The sequence below is a fragment of the Astyanax mexicanus genome, chromosome 5, assembly GCF_023375975.1.
Source record: "Astyanax mexicanus isolate ESR-SI-001 chromosome 5, AstMex3_surface, whole genome shotgun sequence".
NCBI lineage: Eukaryota > Metazoa > Chordata > Actinopteri > Characiformes > Acestrorhamphidae > Astyanax > Astyanax mexicanus.
In genome coordinates, this window is record NC_064412.1 from 26,985,591 (window position 1) to 27,001,526 (window position 15,936).

The window sequence follows — 15,936 nt, forward strand, 5'->3', positions numbered from 1 at the left end:
AGACCTAAGAAGAAACTATGCTCATTTCACAAAAGGCATAATATATCGATATTGTCTCATGATAGAGCTTTTTTACTGTTTACTGCAAAACAGTGCTTTAATGATGTAAGTGCTATAAAGCATGAGAGGTGCTAGGACTTCTCACATCAGAGCTGAGCAAGTGCGACAGACATCTGAAGCGCTTTGGTTTTTTAACGGATGGAAAAAAAGCATGTCATCAAGTTTCTCATCAGTTTCCTGTCAGTATATAGTCAGTGTGTGTCAGTATGTGTGTCAGTAGAGATGGCGCCTTCTGTTCTGCACACACTCTTCCTGTTCTGTCTCTGTGGCGGCTCCAGCTCAGGTGAATCTTCTTTAGGTGAGTTTACAAGGTTTTAGTGGACATTAGAGCTGGAACCAAATTTATATGGTATATATTATTAATCATTCCTATACTGTTACTAGTACATTATATATATATACATATATATATATATATATATATATATATATATGTATATATATATATATGTATATATTATATATAAATATAGGTCCATGAACACTTCCTGTGATCAATAATAGCTCAGTACTACAAAGTATTATAATAATGATAAAATATCTTCAAACACACTGACATTACTACACTACAACCACTGGACCACTAGAGAAAAAACAGCTGTAATTAAATGTAATTAAAACATGTGACATTCCATTTTTACTGTTTACTCTTTAGATTATAGGCATGTAAATGTGCTTTGTTTAAATGTATGCTGAAACACTACACCAGCAGGTTGTTTACTTCTGTGTATTATAATGACACATACCTGCTGCATAAGTAACATTTCTTGCAGTGAAGGTTATTTTATTTTTAACTCTTTAACAGCAAATCAAAAATAAATTCTTATATTTAATTTGAAATAAATTTTTAATTTTTGAGAATTTATTTCTGTCCATTCCTTCAGTTATGATGGTTTTCAATGCAGTTGGTAAAAAAGTAGTTAAAATACAAAAAAAAAAAAAAATCACAAACAACAAAAAATTGAGGGGTGTCATGAAAATTTTTTTTGAAAAAATGTACAAAACAAAACCTTTACAAGAAAAGACTATAGAGTGTTAGTGCATTTATCACATGTCAGATTCATATTATGTAACAAAGTGAAAAAAGCAGAAAGACTAGGGTTTTTGCACAACAGCAAAAGTGAAACATACTCAATAGTAAAAACCAATAGTTCTGCAAAAAGCACCTATTAAAAAACATCTAGACACATTCTACTAAGAACTTAAAGCCTTAACCCAAAAGAACCCATGGTGACGTTATGTGTCACTAAAAAGCTGTGTAAAGTTCCTTAGAAGGCTGTATTTTCCTTTACTCATGAAGCCCCTAAGAGAAATATACTAAACATCCTGAGAGCAACACTACAGGACAGTGTGTGAATCTATGTTTGTTCATCTGAGCGTATTTACAGAATATTTGAGTGATGAAGATAAAAGTAGCTCATTTTAAAATGTAGTTTTAGTTTAGCTTCTACAGTTCAGTTTTTTTTACCATTTAAACATTCAAATGCTTAAATGAAATGTTTACGTTTTATAAAAATAGTTCTTTCTAGAACAAAATGTTAATAATAGTTGTTACATCAGTATTTTTACCTTAAAATATTTACAGTTATTTTTCATGCAATAAGAAACACTGAATTTCTGATTTAATTTTGAAATTGGTATCAGTATACAGAAATGGGTCCAGGACCTTATGGGTTAATTATTCAGCAACTATTTAACTTTTTTTTTTATCAATAAGTTCAGTGTAAAGTGCTATTTGGACGTAATAAGACACAATTAATTTAGTTTGTCCTTTTATGTTCTCAGTGACCACCAATAAGTTTTATAACGAATGTATCCAGTTATGGTTAAACCTTAAGGTTAAATCATAGGCTGTAGTACATTCTCCTCCACAAACATAGACTAGACAGTCTAGAATAGTTTTACTGATAAATCAAGTCACTGAAGTGCCAAGATTCACACTACAGCTGCAGCGCTTACTCTCCATCCGTCAGTTTCACAGTTTACTGTGGTTTATCAATAATGCCTATCTAAAAAAACCCTTGTAATAGCATCTTATAGTTTGGGCTGCCCTAATTTAAAGTGCACACATTGATGGTATAGATTTTATCGCACAGTGTGTAAAATCTCCAGTAAAAAGCACTGACTTTTTGTAATGCTAGTAATGCTGAGTTTGGTATGGAGGTGTATGAAGCCCCCCAGCCTTGCACTGTGAGGTTCTCTGAAGTTAAGCTGGAGCTCCATGCAATACCTGAAGTATGAGCTGAAGTGTCAGAACTAATCATCCAACATTACTATCTCACCTTACTGATGCTCTCACATTCAAGGCTGAATGCAGTCAAATCATCCTCACAGCAATGTCCTAACATCTAGTGTAAGTCTGTTAAAGAGAACCTGTGAATAACACACTTGATTTTACAGGAGCAGACTGTACACAAACCTTCTTCCACCAAAATACTGTAAAATATTTATTATCTGCATTCTTAAAACATATACTTTCAGACTCGACATGTTGATCTTAGGATTATGTGCTCACGACTGCTTCAGATCATCTCATTCTGTGGTTAAGTTATTTTTTACTACATGTCTAAAATACTTTAAAACATTGTCTTAACTGATTTAAAGTGTTCATCTGAAAATACAACTTCAAATCACAAAAAAGTTGGGACAGTATGGATAATTAAAAAATTATATAATGTGTTTCATACATTTACTTTGACTATAAACCCAATATAGATATTTTACATTTGTTAATATAGATCAATTCCTGCATTTTAGGCCTGCAAAAAATCCCACAATGGGACAGTAAAGAATTTTCCACTGTGGCCGTTCATTCTCACGTCATTTAAAATATATGTTGGCCTGGGGTTACCAAGGATGACTTTGTAATGTGTGCAGTGTGTGATATTGCGCTGTCAAATACATGGATATGTATATTTAAATGTACTGTAGTTCTGCAATAATGCTGCATCGCAGAAATTTAAGGACACAACCCCATATATTGCAGACCCAGTCTTTTGGCATTGTTGCTGATAAAAGTCGGGATATTCCTTTTATCTTTAGTTTGAAGATAATGGAGTTTATTTCTTTCTTCTGGAATACTGATTTGTCTGACCACAATACATGTTTCCACTAAGCGATGGTCCATCCATGGTCCCGATGCCTCCAAGCCCACAGAAGTCAGTGCCACTTCTGGACATGGGTAACATCTGGCTTCTGGAATTTTTGAATGTAACTCTGTATTTTAGTGCTTCACAAAGGATTACCAAAGTGATCCCCTGCTTGTGTGGTTTGATCAGCTGTTCTTGAATGACAGTTCTTGATGATGTGTCATCTGAGGAATTGGAGATCACGGGTGTTTAGCTTAGGCTTGTACTCTTGCTCTTTACACACTGAAATGTCATCACTGAATGGTTCTTTCTTTAAGGAATAATGTCTCAGCCTTTTGTAGATACTGATTTTGCACCTAATTATAAACTCCTGTTGACATCACCTGCTTGAAATCACATCATTATTTAGTCTCAATTCTTTTGGAATGTGTTGCAGGCCTGGAATGCAGGGATAGTTGAAAATTAACTAGAAAAGTACATTTATTGATATGCTATGTTGTTTCTAAGTGGTTGCTAGGTGGTTGCTTAGGTGTTGCTATGGTAGCCATGGTGGGTGCTATATTGTCTCTAAGGTGTTGCTAGGTGTTTGCTAAGTAATGTATTTGCATAAATCTGATTACGATGTGTTTGAAACACATGGCGTGGCTATGGATGCTAGGTTGCTCTGGATTTCGGGGTGTCTAAACTTTTGACCTGTAGCTGCTTTATCCAATAGCTTCTCCATACACACACAGTACCGGAGAGCAGGGGACAACTTAATAAATGATCAGAACAAAAAGTTAATTAGACAAAAAATAAAATACAATGGCTTCATACTCCCTGCTATCAAGTAAACATTAAAGGAAAAGTAAGAAACACTGTGATTTTTTCTTTACTGCCCCATCTTAATTTTTAATCTGATTGAAGGTTGTAAAACAGAAGTTAAAGGCGTTAACTTCTGTAAATCATTTTGCTTAAAAAGAACAAGAACAGAATTTCAGTGAACTAATTTGTTCTATGCAAAGTAATGATGAACATCATTCAGGAGAAGGAAAATCAAATACACCCACACAACATTGTTTTCTGGTTAAAGGGGAACTCCACCAATTGTTGCCAGTTTTCTGAACAACGCTGAACACATTCAGGTACAGTTTGATGTGAAACTGTGGTTCATTGTAGAGAAACTGACGGATTCTGATTTTTTTTTTTACAGCAGTGATGAATGGAAAGGAAAATATAGCCCTTTTATTTACTATCCAAATAGCACCAGTGAAACTATACAAGTCTTAGGAGTTTTATATACATATTTTATCAAAGTAAACCATGCCATACCATACTGTATGTATTCTTTCACTACTTTAATGATATGCAATTGTAATTTGCTTAAAATCATCTTTTAGACCTAAAATCTTCTTAGAACTCTGGTAAAACAGTGCGTCAGACATCAAACTGAATCCATAATTATTTGGTGTAATTACTCTCTTTAAGGGAGTTTATAGAGGTTCAGCCATTTATAGGTTTTAACAATGTTACTGGTGTTTATGGTAGTGTGTATTTGCCATGGATTGTATACATCATTGTTAAGGATAGGTTGAGAGTGGGGGAGTAGGGCAATCACACAAAAATATCTGGACAAGAGAAGCTCTGTGGTCAGAAACCTACTCCTATTGAATGCCTAGGTATGCAATAGGATGACTAGCACACTGTGCATTTAACAGTCCATAAGAAAAGTGTGGAGATTAATATCATCTCAAAATTTAAATCTGGTGGATTTCCCCTTTAAGCAGACACTGAAGTGAAGCAGGTGTTTGTGTTTTCCTTCTCCGGAAAGATATTTATCACTACCTTTCTTGAAACAAATAGGTTTACTGAAATCCTCCCCATAATCTTCTTAAATCACACTGAACTGCTGTGTACTATCTTCAAATGAACACTTTATTATTATTATTATTTTTAATTTTCAGTAATTTTAAGTTATTTGAATAATATAAAATAAGGGACTATTACTTGATTCAAGACTTACTTCAAGCACAGCTTATTTTAAGAAATCTAAGAGAACTAAGTTTACTATTGGCAGAGTTTCTTTCCAATTGCTTAAACACAATTTTGTAAACGAGTCTGTTTTTTTCAAAAGACCAAAGCAATGCAACCAGAACTACATTATAAAAAAATTGTTTTTTCAAAATCAAACGTTTGCACCAAAAAGCTTCAAACTTCATTCATATTGCCACATTTACGTCAAAGCAACTATACAAGGTTTTGCCCAATGAAAAGCACTCTTGCCTTTAGTAAGCTTTGCCATAATACTTAAATAATTAAAATTGTAGAAAATTCTTCAGATTGTTCACAGGCACAGAAATATTAGCATATACGCACACATGCTGCTGTTTTTTTATTTTTCTCCAAACAAGTCAGTGCAACATATTTACAGATACAATTACAGTCTAAATGTTCGGAAGACAGAGGAGAGGATAAAACAGCTGAAGTTTAGCAGAACTCTCTCTCCAGTACAGCTTACATTCTCTGACCGAACCTGATCCGACCCGAGGCCTGACCCAAACTCAGGGTCAGGCTCAAGAAAGTAGTCTGTGATGGCTTCTTTTTTTGATGCTATTTTTATTTTATATAAAGCTATGGAGTGATAATCAGAATATAGCAAAGTAATAAATCAAACAGAGCACACTCCACTTGTCTGTATCACGCACTTGACTTGCAGCCTTATTACAGTCTTCTGTGTTTTTGCACATAGACTATAAGCTCAATATAAAAAAGTGTTTGTTTAGAATTTATTTATATTCTTAAACCATGTTAAATTATATTTAATTTATTCAGACATCATTCTTTTAGCCTAATTTACCGATGTTTAGGCCTGTGGATGATTGTTTGTATTGTTTATGTTTTAATCTTTCAGAGATCTGTTCTTAATAAATATATATTTTTAAATAATAGCTCTTCTTCAGTGTCGCAATGTTAATTATTATCATTCTAAACAGATTTCGCTCATTCAAACAGCCCAAAAATGTTTTTTAAAAGCTCCAGTTGGGCTCGGGCAGAATGTGCATGGGCTCGGGCCGGGTCGGACTGGATATTTTGGGCCCGATCTAAACTCTATTGTCCAGCCTCTCGCATTGTCTGCTCATGGTTGGTGACATGATCAGCTAAGGTTTCTCTAATTTCGTTTGAAAGTTGTTTAACGTCTTCTTTGACAATTAACTCCTCTACCAGCTCTATTCCTACCTCTCACTCTTCCTAACCGTCTCGTGTTTTTGTGAAAAGGTTATCACCTGGGGTCTTTTTATAGTGCTTACTTCCTGACTAAAATTATAATGATGAACCATTGAAGTGTTATGTTATTCTGAATGGCAGTGTTTTAATACAGAAACAGTTAAAAAGTGGCGTTTTAAAATGCAAAATGTGTATAAAGCAGAAAATTTGTCGATTTAAATTTATATTGTGCATTTAATTCTGACTGCCAAACTCTATGCATCACTTTGCATCTAGCTCTCCACCATTAAAGTGGAGGTGAATAAATTTCTATACTTTCTAATACTAACATCTACACACTTTTCTTTATTCTCTTCTCCATTAGACAACAAGCCTGTGACAGTCCATGTTGGGCAGAAGGCTACGATCTACTGCAGCCCTCAGAAGATGCCACAGGATGGAGTGTACATGCATAGACAGTTGTTCAAGGAAGAGAAAATGTTATACTTTTACAAAGATGGTACTTTAACCCCCGAACCGCTCTTCGAGAAACGATTAGAATCAAACAAAAACTTAAACGAGTTCTCAGTGACCATCATAAACGCGACAGTGTCGGACACTGGGGCTTACTGGTGTGTGTTCAATAACGAGGATCACAACACTGTCAGCAAACAGAAGACTCTGTTACAGGTGATAGGTAAGCTGCACTGCTTCTACATTTTACCTCTATCTTCTATTTATATTTTAGTATTTGATGGATGAACCAACATAATCAGTGTAAAATTGTTAGCTTTCTGGAGCTTGGAACGACTTCTGTTGCTCCCAGATTTGTGAATAAAATATGATGCAGTAGTCTAGACCAGAAGTTCTGAAGCTTTCTCCTGATTAATTTTTGAATACAATCCAAATCGCACTGAGAGTAAATATAAAAATGAAATATATTAATATAAGGTTTGTCTCAAAGCAAAAAAAAAAACCTGTATTTATTAACACATTTAAAGGTGATTAAAAAATATGCCAACATGTTGTGGCCTACTCTGGCCTTCATCAGGACACAAAACGGCATTTTCAACAAAAGAAACAATGGGCATATTTATTAGATGAGCATGAGCTCTTCTCCAGAGCTTCCATTGCTGGGCTGAAAAACTCTGAAGTGCTGAAACAGTCTCCAGAATTTGAAGATTGCACTCCTTATTTCTGCATTTTTGGCCTTCTTTGCAAGAACCTCAAAATAGGTCCAAAATAGGCCTCCAGTTTGGCCAATGGTCTCATTAAAACCAGACTGGACGTCCCAACTGTACTATACTTTGTTTAATGTTCAGAGTGATGGTATGCATCATGTGTTCCCATGAGGACACCTTTGAGAACCATAGATCTAGAAGCTGTATGACTAAAGAGTACTCTTATAATGCAGGCCTTGTGTTTTTACCACAGTATTGGGCATACCTTAGAATGTTAATGCTGCACTAGACCATCAGAGAACTGATCTTCTATTACATTACCTTATAAGGCTGAACCTGAGCTCGATAGTTCACTTCCTCTTAATTCCTGCTTAATTAGTGACTGTGGGTAATGTGTTGATGATTTATATTCACCATTGTCAGTGGTTAGTTTCTAAATGCAGAGCTGCACTTGTTCAAGTATTTTTAGGTAGAAGACCCACTATCAACCTAGCAGTGACACTGATGTGCCTGATACACTCATACATTATATGAACAAATGTACTGGGGCACAGGAGCTTTTAAGACATTCCAATCTAAATATATCAGCATTAAGGTCCCCCCTTATTTTTGCAACACCATTTGCGTATGACACCACAGAGAAAGCAGAAATTCTTTTAAAATAAACTTTGATTTTGAAAGTGCGTTGAAATCTGCACCCCCGCCATGAAAAGCACCCCTTTATTTTTCCTTATTTCTTACGAGTCAGCGTCGCTTAGAAATATTTCTTGGGTATTTCTATTTTCTAGGTAAAGTTAAAGCCAATAAAACATGGGTGTGCGCTCCCGAGAGTGGGTGCTTTTTCTGACGCGGGTGCTGGATTCGGGACAACACAATAAATTGCAACAATAACAATTGTTGTCTTGTTCTGCTAACAGCCTGGGAGGGGTTGGGTTATTTAACCTTTATAGTAACTGTAATGCAATGTAAGTACACAACAGAATTTACATGCCAATATATAATAATAATAATAATAATAATAATAATAACAACCAAATCTAGTAGCTATATTATTTTAAATATTAGCTGATAACTGATCAGTTTTTTGTTATGTGTATTTGCCATATGCATATAATTTAGACTTGTCAAACCCCATGTCAAACCCGCTCTTACGCCTGCAACACTAATAGGTTTGGAACAGTTAGAGCAATTATTAAAATAGCAATGTGTTGGTAACTGCACTATGCACTCTTCAGCACTCAAAAATCCCACTATTTAATGACTATGTGTTGTTGTGATTCCTTAATGCTTTCTACACATTTCAATAATAGCACCCACAGCTGATGGTAAAATATCTAGGAGGAAAAAGGTTTCACCAGCGCACTCGGTTCCATCTTATTGCAGTACCACGCTGGAGTTCAGTGAGCTCTTTAGGATCCCCAATCTTTCACCAATGTTTGTAAAGGCAGACTGCGCAGCTAGGTGTTTGGCAACTGAATAAAATGCCTGAATTCAATGGCTAAGTGGTGTGTTCCAATACTTTTGTCCATTTAAAATACTAGCACTCACAACAATCAACACTAGTGTCAGTTTCACTGCTGTCCTGAGAACAGACCACCACCACAATAATATCTGGTTTACAGAATATGATATGTTATAAGTTATTTAAATTAGAAATGGTAAAACATATTTATTTTGTTATTATTGATGATTTTTTCATAAACATTACTGTACATGTGAAGTAAAGTCTAACTATTTTAAAGCCAACAATATTAGAATAAATCTAAATAAATACAGTAAATAAGATATTCATTATGATTGTTGTTATATTTAAAATGTGTCAGCATAACCATTTTCTACTGCCCTCCAGGGGGAACCCACAACCTTCAATAAAGATTTTTTTCCACAGATCTTAAATAAAGAAAATGGTTATATATACAGTACACACATGACAACTCTAATGACCACTGGACGGCTCTTTTTCTGATTAAAATGATTTTTAAAGGATTCCATTATTGGTCAATATAATGTTTAGTACTGTATAGAACCCTTTCTGCTTAAAATGCAGTATTTTCATTCCCATTCAGTACCCACGCTCCAAGCAAAAGTGTTCTATATTGTCCTGGGACCATCCAGAAAATACCAATCTAAAGAATTTGTTAAAAGGTTACTTAAAATAAACAAAAAAACACTGATGTTCTCTATTTTAGCTCCTTTACTCCAGCTAACCTGAACAGTGTGTTTTCCTCCACAGGTAAACAAAAGGAATGTTCAACAGAGGCTCCCAATCTGTCTCTGATCATCGTGTGTGTTGCAGTCGCCTTCTTTATGCTTTTTATCACCGTCATCCTGCTGTGGACCATACCAAAGGTCTGTATACCTCTTTCTCTGTGTCATGTACACCATGTACACACACACACACACACATAAATATGATGCTTTAATTAACACCACCCTTTTGGTCAAAACACCAGAAGCTATCTGTGTTATCTCTGACAAAGACAAACATCAAGTGACATCAGAACACATAGCCTGTATTCAGCCAGATATTTCTCACACACACACACACACACACACACACACACACACACACACACACACACACTTTTGAATACATCTGTTTGGAGAGTGCACACAACAGCAGGTCCTTCTACATATACTGACCCCTGACTAAAAGCTACTAAATAATTCATATTGGATTCGTAGTGAATAATTTAGAGTAGTTACTAAATAATTTCTAGTGGCTAGTGAACAATTCATAGTGGATATGAATTAATTAATAGTGGATGCTTAATAACTCAGAGCATATGCTAAATAATTCATTGAGGATGATGAATATTATTTTTATTGAAAAATAATAAATACTAACGTTATTAATTACTGAACAATTCCTAGTAGATGCTGAATGCTTCCTAGTGGATATGGAATAATTAATTGCAGATTCTGCATACTTTCTAGTGGATACTGAATAATTAGAGTAGAGTAGATTTTGAATAATTCTTAGTGGATACTGGATAATTCATAGTGAGTACTGAATAATTCATAGTGGATACTGAATAATTTAGAGTAGATTCTGAATAATTCTTAGTAGAAACGGAATAATTCATAGTGAGTATTGAATAATTCATAGTGGATACTAAATAATTCAGAGAAGATTTTAAATAATCCCTAGTAGATTCTGAATAAGTCTTAGCAGTTATTGAATAATTCTTAGTGGATACTGAATAATTCATAAGGGGTACTGAAGAATTCATAGTGAGTACAGAAATATGTTTTTCATTATGTATGTCACGATATTTCACTTTTTGGTTAAATATTGGAAAGGAACAAAATTTACTGCTGGCTGATGGAGCTTCTGGGAACAAGGCTCTGTGTACGAAGGCAGGATGCTTTAGTCAGTGTCACAGATTAAGATCAGTTGATTTGCTGTCTGATTCTTTTACGGGTGGTTGAGTCACACTCTGAGATTCACAAACACCAGCCATGACAAGAACATCAGAGATGTGGTTCAGGTTCTCAGCACTGAAGGAAAGCCCTGTGATGTGTTAGTATCTAGAGAATAGAAACTGTCAGATATTTTTGGATGTAGAAAATAGCCCGGGACCGGCCCAGAGCCTGGAAAACATTTGTGTATGAACATCTCCCAGGCTCTCTTAAAATCCTTTTAGATTAATATATGTAAACACTGCCTATAACTTCAGTGTGAGTGGGCGGGACTGAACTCAACTAAAACAGTCTGAAACAAGAGCACAAGTTTACAATTTAGATTAAAGACCACCACAAAATTAACTAAAAAACTGAAATGAGACCTTTAATTAGATTTTAAACATTTTTAAACATAAAGTGATGTTCAGAAGAGGTTCTGTGTCTCTAAAGTGTTCTGAAACTGAGCGCAGTGTTTCTCCGAGCTTTGGGGAAATCCTGACTATGTTTTGAAGCGGAGTGTACGAATGTTTTTGAGTCTAAATGTCTGCATGTGTGTGTGTGTGTGTGTCTGTGTGTATGTTTTTCCACAGCTAAAGCACTGCTGTGAGCGTGGAAAATTCACTCCCCACCAGCAGCCTGACGGAGTGTATGAGGACATGCGCGGACGCCAGACAGGGAACACACTCATCAACCCTGCGTATCAGACCAGCCAACACATGCGCACCACATATGCTCACTAAAGCCACACACACCTTCACCACTGTACACACCAGATACCAAACCAGCTCAACACACACCACTGTGAACCCCAACAATCAGTGCACAAACGTTTGTGCTCCCCTGCTGTAAGTGTAAAATAGCCACATCCTTTACACTGACACACTTTCATACACATCCACTTTTATTTCCTGATGGTAGATAGGTTTTTCTTACAAAAATGAAATATTTGATTACAGGATATTTTTTAAAATATGTTTTATTTGTTTCAAACTTTTAATGGAAATACAGTGGCTTGTAAAAGTTTTCATACCTATTAAATTTATTCACATTTTTGTAACATTATGTATTTTATCAAGATTTTAAATTATAGACCAACACAATATATCACACAAATCATACATGGTTATCTAAATAGTGTGACGTGCAAAGGTAATCAGCCCTTTTTTTTTATCTGAACACCTAAATAAAATCCAGTGCAAAAAATCTAGCTGTCTGTAATTTAGTCAAAGTACAAACACACCTGTTCTGTGAAGGCCTCAGTGGTTTGTTAGAGGACACTGGTGAACACACAACATCATGAAGACCAAGAAGACAGATCGAGCAAGGAGAGCACTGGTCAGAGAAGCAGCCAAGTGGCCCATGGTCACTCTGGAGGAGCTGCAGAAATCCACAGATTAGGTGGGGAATCGGTCCACGGGACAACTTTAAGTTGTGCACTTCACAAATTGCCCTTTATGGAAGAGTGGCAAGAAGAAAACCATTGTTGAAAGTAAGACATAAAAAATAGTGTTTGCAGTTTGCCACAAGCCATGTAGGGGAGACAAAGGGGAGCAAACATGCAAGAAGGTGCTGTGGTCAGATGGAAGCAAAGTTAAACATTTTGGCCTAAATGCAAAGTGCTATGTGTGGCAAAAAAGTAACACTGCTCATCCCCCTAAACACAATATCCACACTGTGAAACATGGTGGTGGCAGAACCATGCTGTGGGGATGCTTTTCTTCAACAGGGACAGGAAAACTGGTCAGAGTTGATGGAAAGATGGATGGAGCTAAATACAAGGCAATCCTGGAAGAAAACCTTTGGGAGGCTGCAAAAGACTTGAGACTGGTAAGGAGATTCACCTTCCAGCAAGACAATGACCCTAAACACACAACCAGAGCTACAAAGCTAAATTACAAAGAGTTTCTGTGGCCAGACATTAAAAATTGCTGTTCACACATACTCTATATACAACCTGTCTGAGCTTAAGCTGTTTAGCAAAGAAGAATGAGCAAAAATCTCAGTCTGTAGATGCACTGGTAGAGACATACTCCAATAGAAAATGCAGCTGTAATTGTAGCAAAAGGTGTCTGTACAAGTATTGATACGAGGGGCTGAAAAATGTTCTGATCTACTTAACAATGATGTGTACTTTGTGTTGGTCTATCACCTAAAATCTCAATAAAATTAGGTTTGTGGTTATAAGGGGAATGTGAAAACATTCATAGGGTATGAATACTTTTGCAAGCCACTGTTAGTCTAATAAGTGGGTAAAATTCCCTATTCACATTTACTGTAGAGAATTTATTTACACACAATTGCAAAAAGGGGATTTTTTTAGCTAGCCATTTCTGATGTCTGTTAGCTGACAAAACAGAATTAGCAGTTAGCTAGCTAGCGTTCTCCTCCAAGTATTTTCAGCTTCAGTGGTGCTGCATTAGCGTGGTCTGTATGTTTATACTGCTTTTATAAGCTTGAACAGAGGATGAGAGTGTGAAGGAAGGAAAAGACTGAAATGTAGCAAAACCCGTCGGCTATGTTTACTGCCTCTTAACAGAGCTTAGCATAGTAGCTAACAAAGGCAAAAGCTAACATAGATGTGCAGAGTCTTGTAATATATACATATATATACACATGTGTATATGGTAGCTATTTTAACAGCTAATAGTTTTAAACTGGTTAGATGTTTTATATAATAATACATTAACAACTGGCTAACTGTTGAGTTTATAATTGATTGTTTCTTATTTTTTAAGTTTTAAAGTGCTTTCCATTTTAAAAGATTGTCTCTGCCTTTATTTTTTTTTATGATTTATAATCTCTCAATTTTTAAAGCAGATGATTTTTTTTATAACCATTTTGCTAGTTTAGTTAGAAATGTTCTGATAAAGTTATTGTTTATTATCATTCATTATCACCTGTGATAAATATGTATAGGCCTGTCACAAAAACATTTTTTGTGAACGATATAGCATCCCAGAAATTATTGTGATAAGCAATATTATTTTCATTTTAAGACAATAAACAGATAAATAAATAAAGAAATAAATACCACTGACATAATGATAATTAAATAGTATATCAAAACATTCATACCCTTTTAAAGACAACACAATTTTAATTAATCAAAGATTAGGAAATATGTACTTTTTTCTTCACCTACTGCAGTCGACACTGTATGTATGAAGTCATCAGTCATTGAGGGACTAGCCAAAATACTGTTCACTGTTATATATGTGAACAAACAAATAAAACACAATAGACAATATCACAATTATTAACTATTATTGAGGTCATGTCCATTTATTGAACGATAAGTCGATAATGTAATTATTGTGAAAGACCATACACATAGTGTTACAGAAATCTGTATAATATATATCACTGTAATTGTACAGTGTTACTGTAGTGGAGTTACTGTAAACCTGAAAGACCGGACTGTCACAAACTGTGTAATATTTATGTAGAAATCATAGGCACATGTAATGAAGGACATGGACTGATGTTTTTCCCACTTTCCACTGAGACACTTTATTTTTCTTTATAAAATTGAACTATACATTTCTATGTCATTTATATTACAAAACATATTGCCACTGTCAGAGTGAATGCACATATCTCAACAAAGCTGACTTTCCAGAGGAAAACAAAAGCCTTTTTTACCTTGTAATGGAAGTGAGTATGAAGAAAAGCTTACAGTTCAGTTTACTGAGTTACTGAAGTAATATAGGGCATATTTTTTTGTTATCAAATTTTTTTTTGTGTGATGATAACTTTTTATATATTCAATATATGTGTAATGTGTAATAATATATTCTCAGTGTATTAGTTTTGCAAAATGTTTTCTTTAGCTGAAATGAATGTACTGTATTAAATTGGAACTGCCTCTTAGTACAAACACACTGTAAATTGCTTTAAGTGTTCAGATCATTATAATCTAAATAATAATTGCAATGAACTTACTCTAGTTTTGTAGACGTCTGTAAAAAATCCGAAACCTGAACTGAAACCAATAAAAAGGGTTGTATCTTTGGTACTGAACATGGGTTCTTTGACACCAGCAAAACACGTATTCATGCTGAATAGAACATTTTCATTTATCTATGTAAAGAACCATTTAACTTCACAAATAACCATTTAAGTAAATAAATCTTGAAGAATTTATTTGAGTTAACAAAATCGAACACATGCAGACATGCAGAATATATGATGCTATGCACAACCACTTTTAGAACAAATTCTATATTAGTACCACCAACAAAACATTTCCTATCAATGCCTGTCAAGAACCACTGAACCATCTACACGTTTTTTTTCAAGCTGTTATATTTATATTTAGAACCACTGTCTTTACTAAAGCAACCACTAAAAGACCTTTTGTAAGAGAGTTATTACCAGCAACATTCAACTCATTATTTTTAAAGCATACAGAATATTAAATTTAATTTAAACACTTAAAATATTTTACAGTGAAAATAGAGTGAAAACAAATTCTGCAATACATGTAATATATGATATATGAAGTTTTGCACTGGTTTGTTTGATATTGAATCTTAAATAAAAAAAAAAAAATAAAGTCTTGGCTTTGTTATGATGTGATTGATGCACACAGTTGTGAATGAACATACACAACATGGACAAAAGTATTGGGACACCTGCTCATCTATTTCTTCGTCTGAAATCGGGGGAATTAAAAATAATGCATCCTGCTTTTGTTAGAACAACTGCCTGTACTGTCTTTTGAGTGGACAAGACAAGAGAACCACATTCACCATACTTGTGCTGGAAGCACAGATGGATTGTGGCCTCTGTCCTTAACACCTTCTGTGCTGTGAACACACACATACACACTGGTGAGAACACACACACATGGTAACATATAGAAAGCAAGTGAAGATCTGATTGCCTTGCACAACAAAAGTGTTAATGAGGTTAGGGTGTTGGATGATCACCACCTCGCCTCACACGATCTCCCCAACTCATCACAAAAGTATTGGACGGTGGGCCATCGTTTCAGAGAGCACAGTTTCACTGCTCCA

General features: G+C 35.0%; 1 protein-coding gene across 1 annotated transcript; it reads left to right on the forward strand.

Annotated features, from left to right (window-relative positions):
• Positions 1-280: 280 nt before the first annotated feature.
• Positions 281-15,473, forward strand: LOC103043355 (uncharacterized). Its single transcript, XM_007257121.4, has 4 exons — positions 281-358; positions 6,718-7,029; positions 9,747-9,862; positions 11,509-15,473. The coding sequence occupies exons 1-4, from the start codon at positions 283-285 to the stop codon at positions 11,656-11,658; spliced, it is 654 nt and encodes a 217-aa protein (XP_007257183.3). The 5' UTR covers positions 281-282; the 3' UTR covers positions 11,659-15,473.
• The last annotated feature ends 463 nt before the right edge of the window (positions 15,474-15,936 follow it).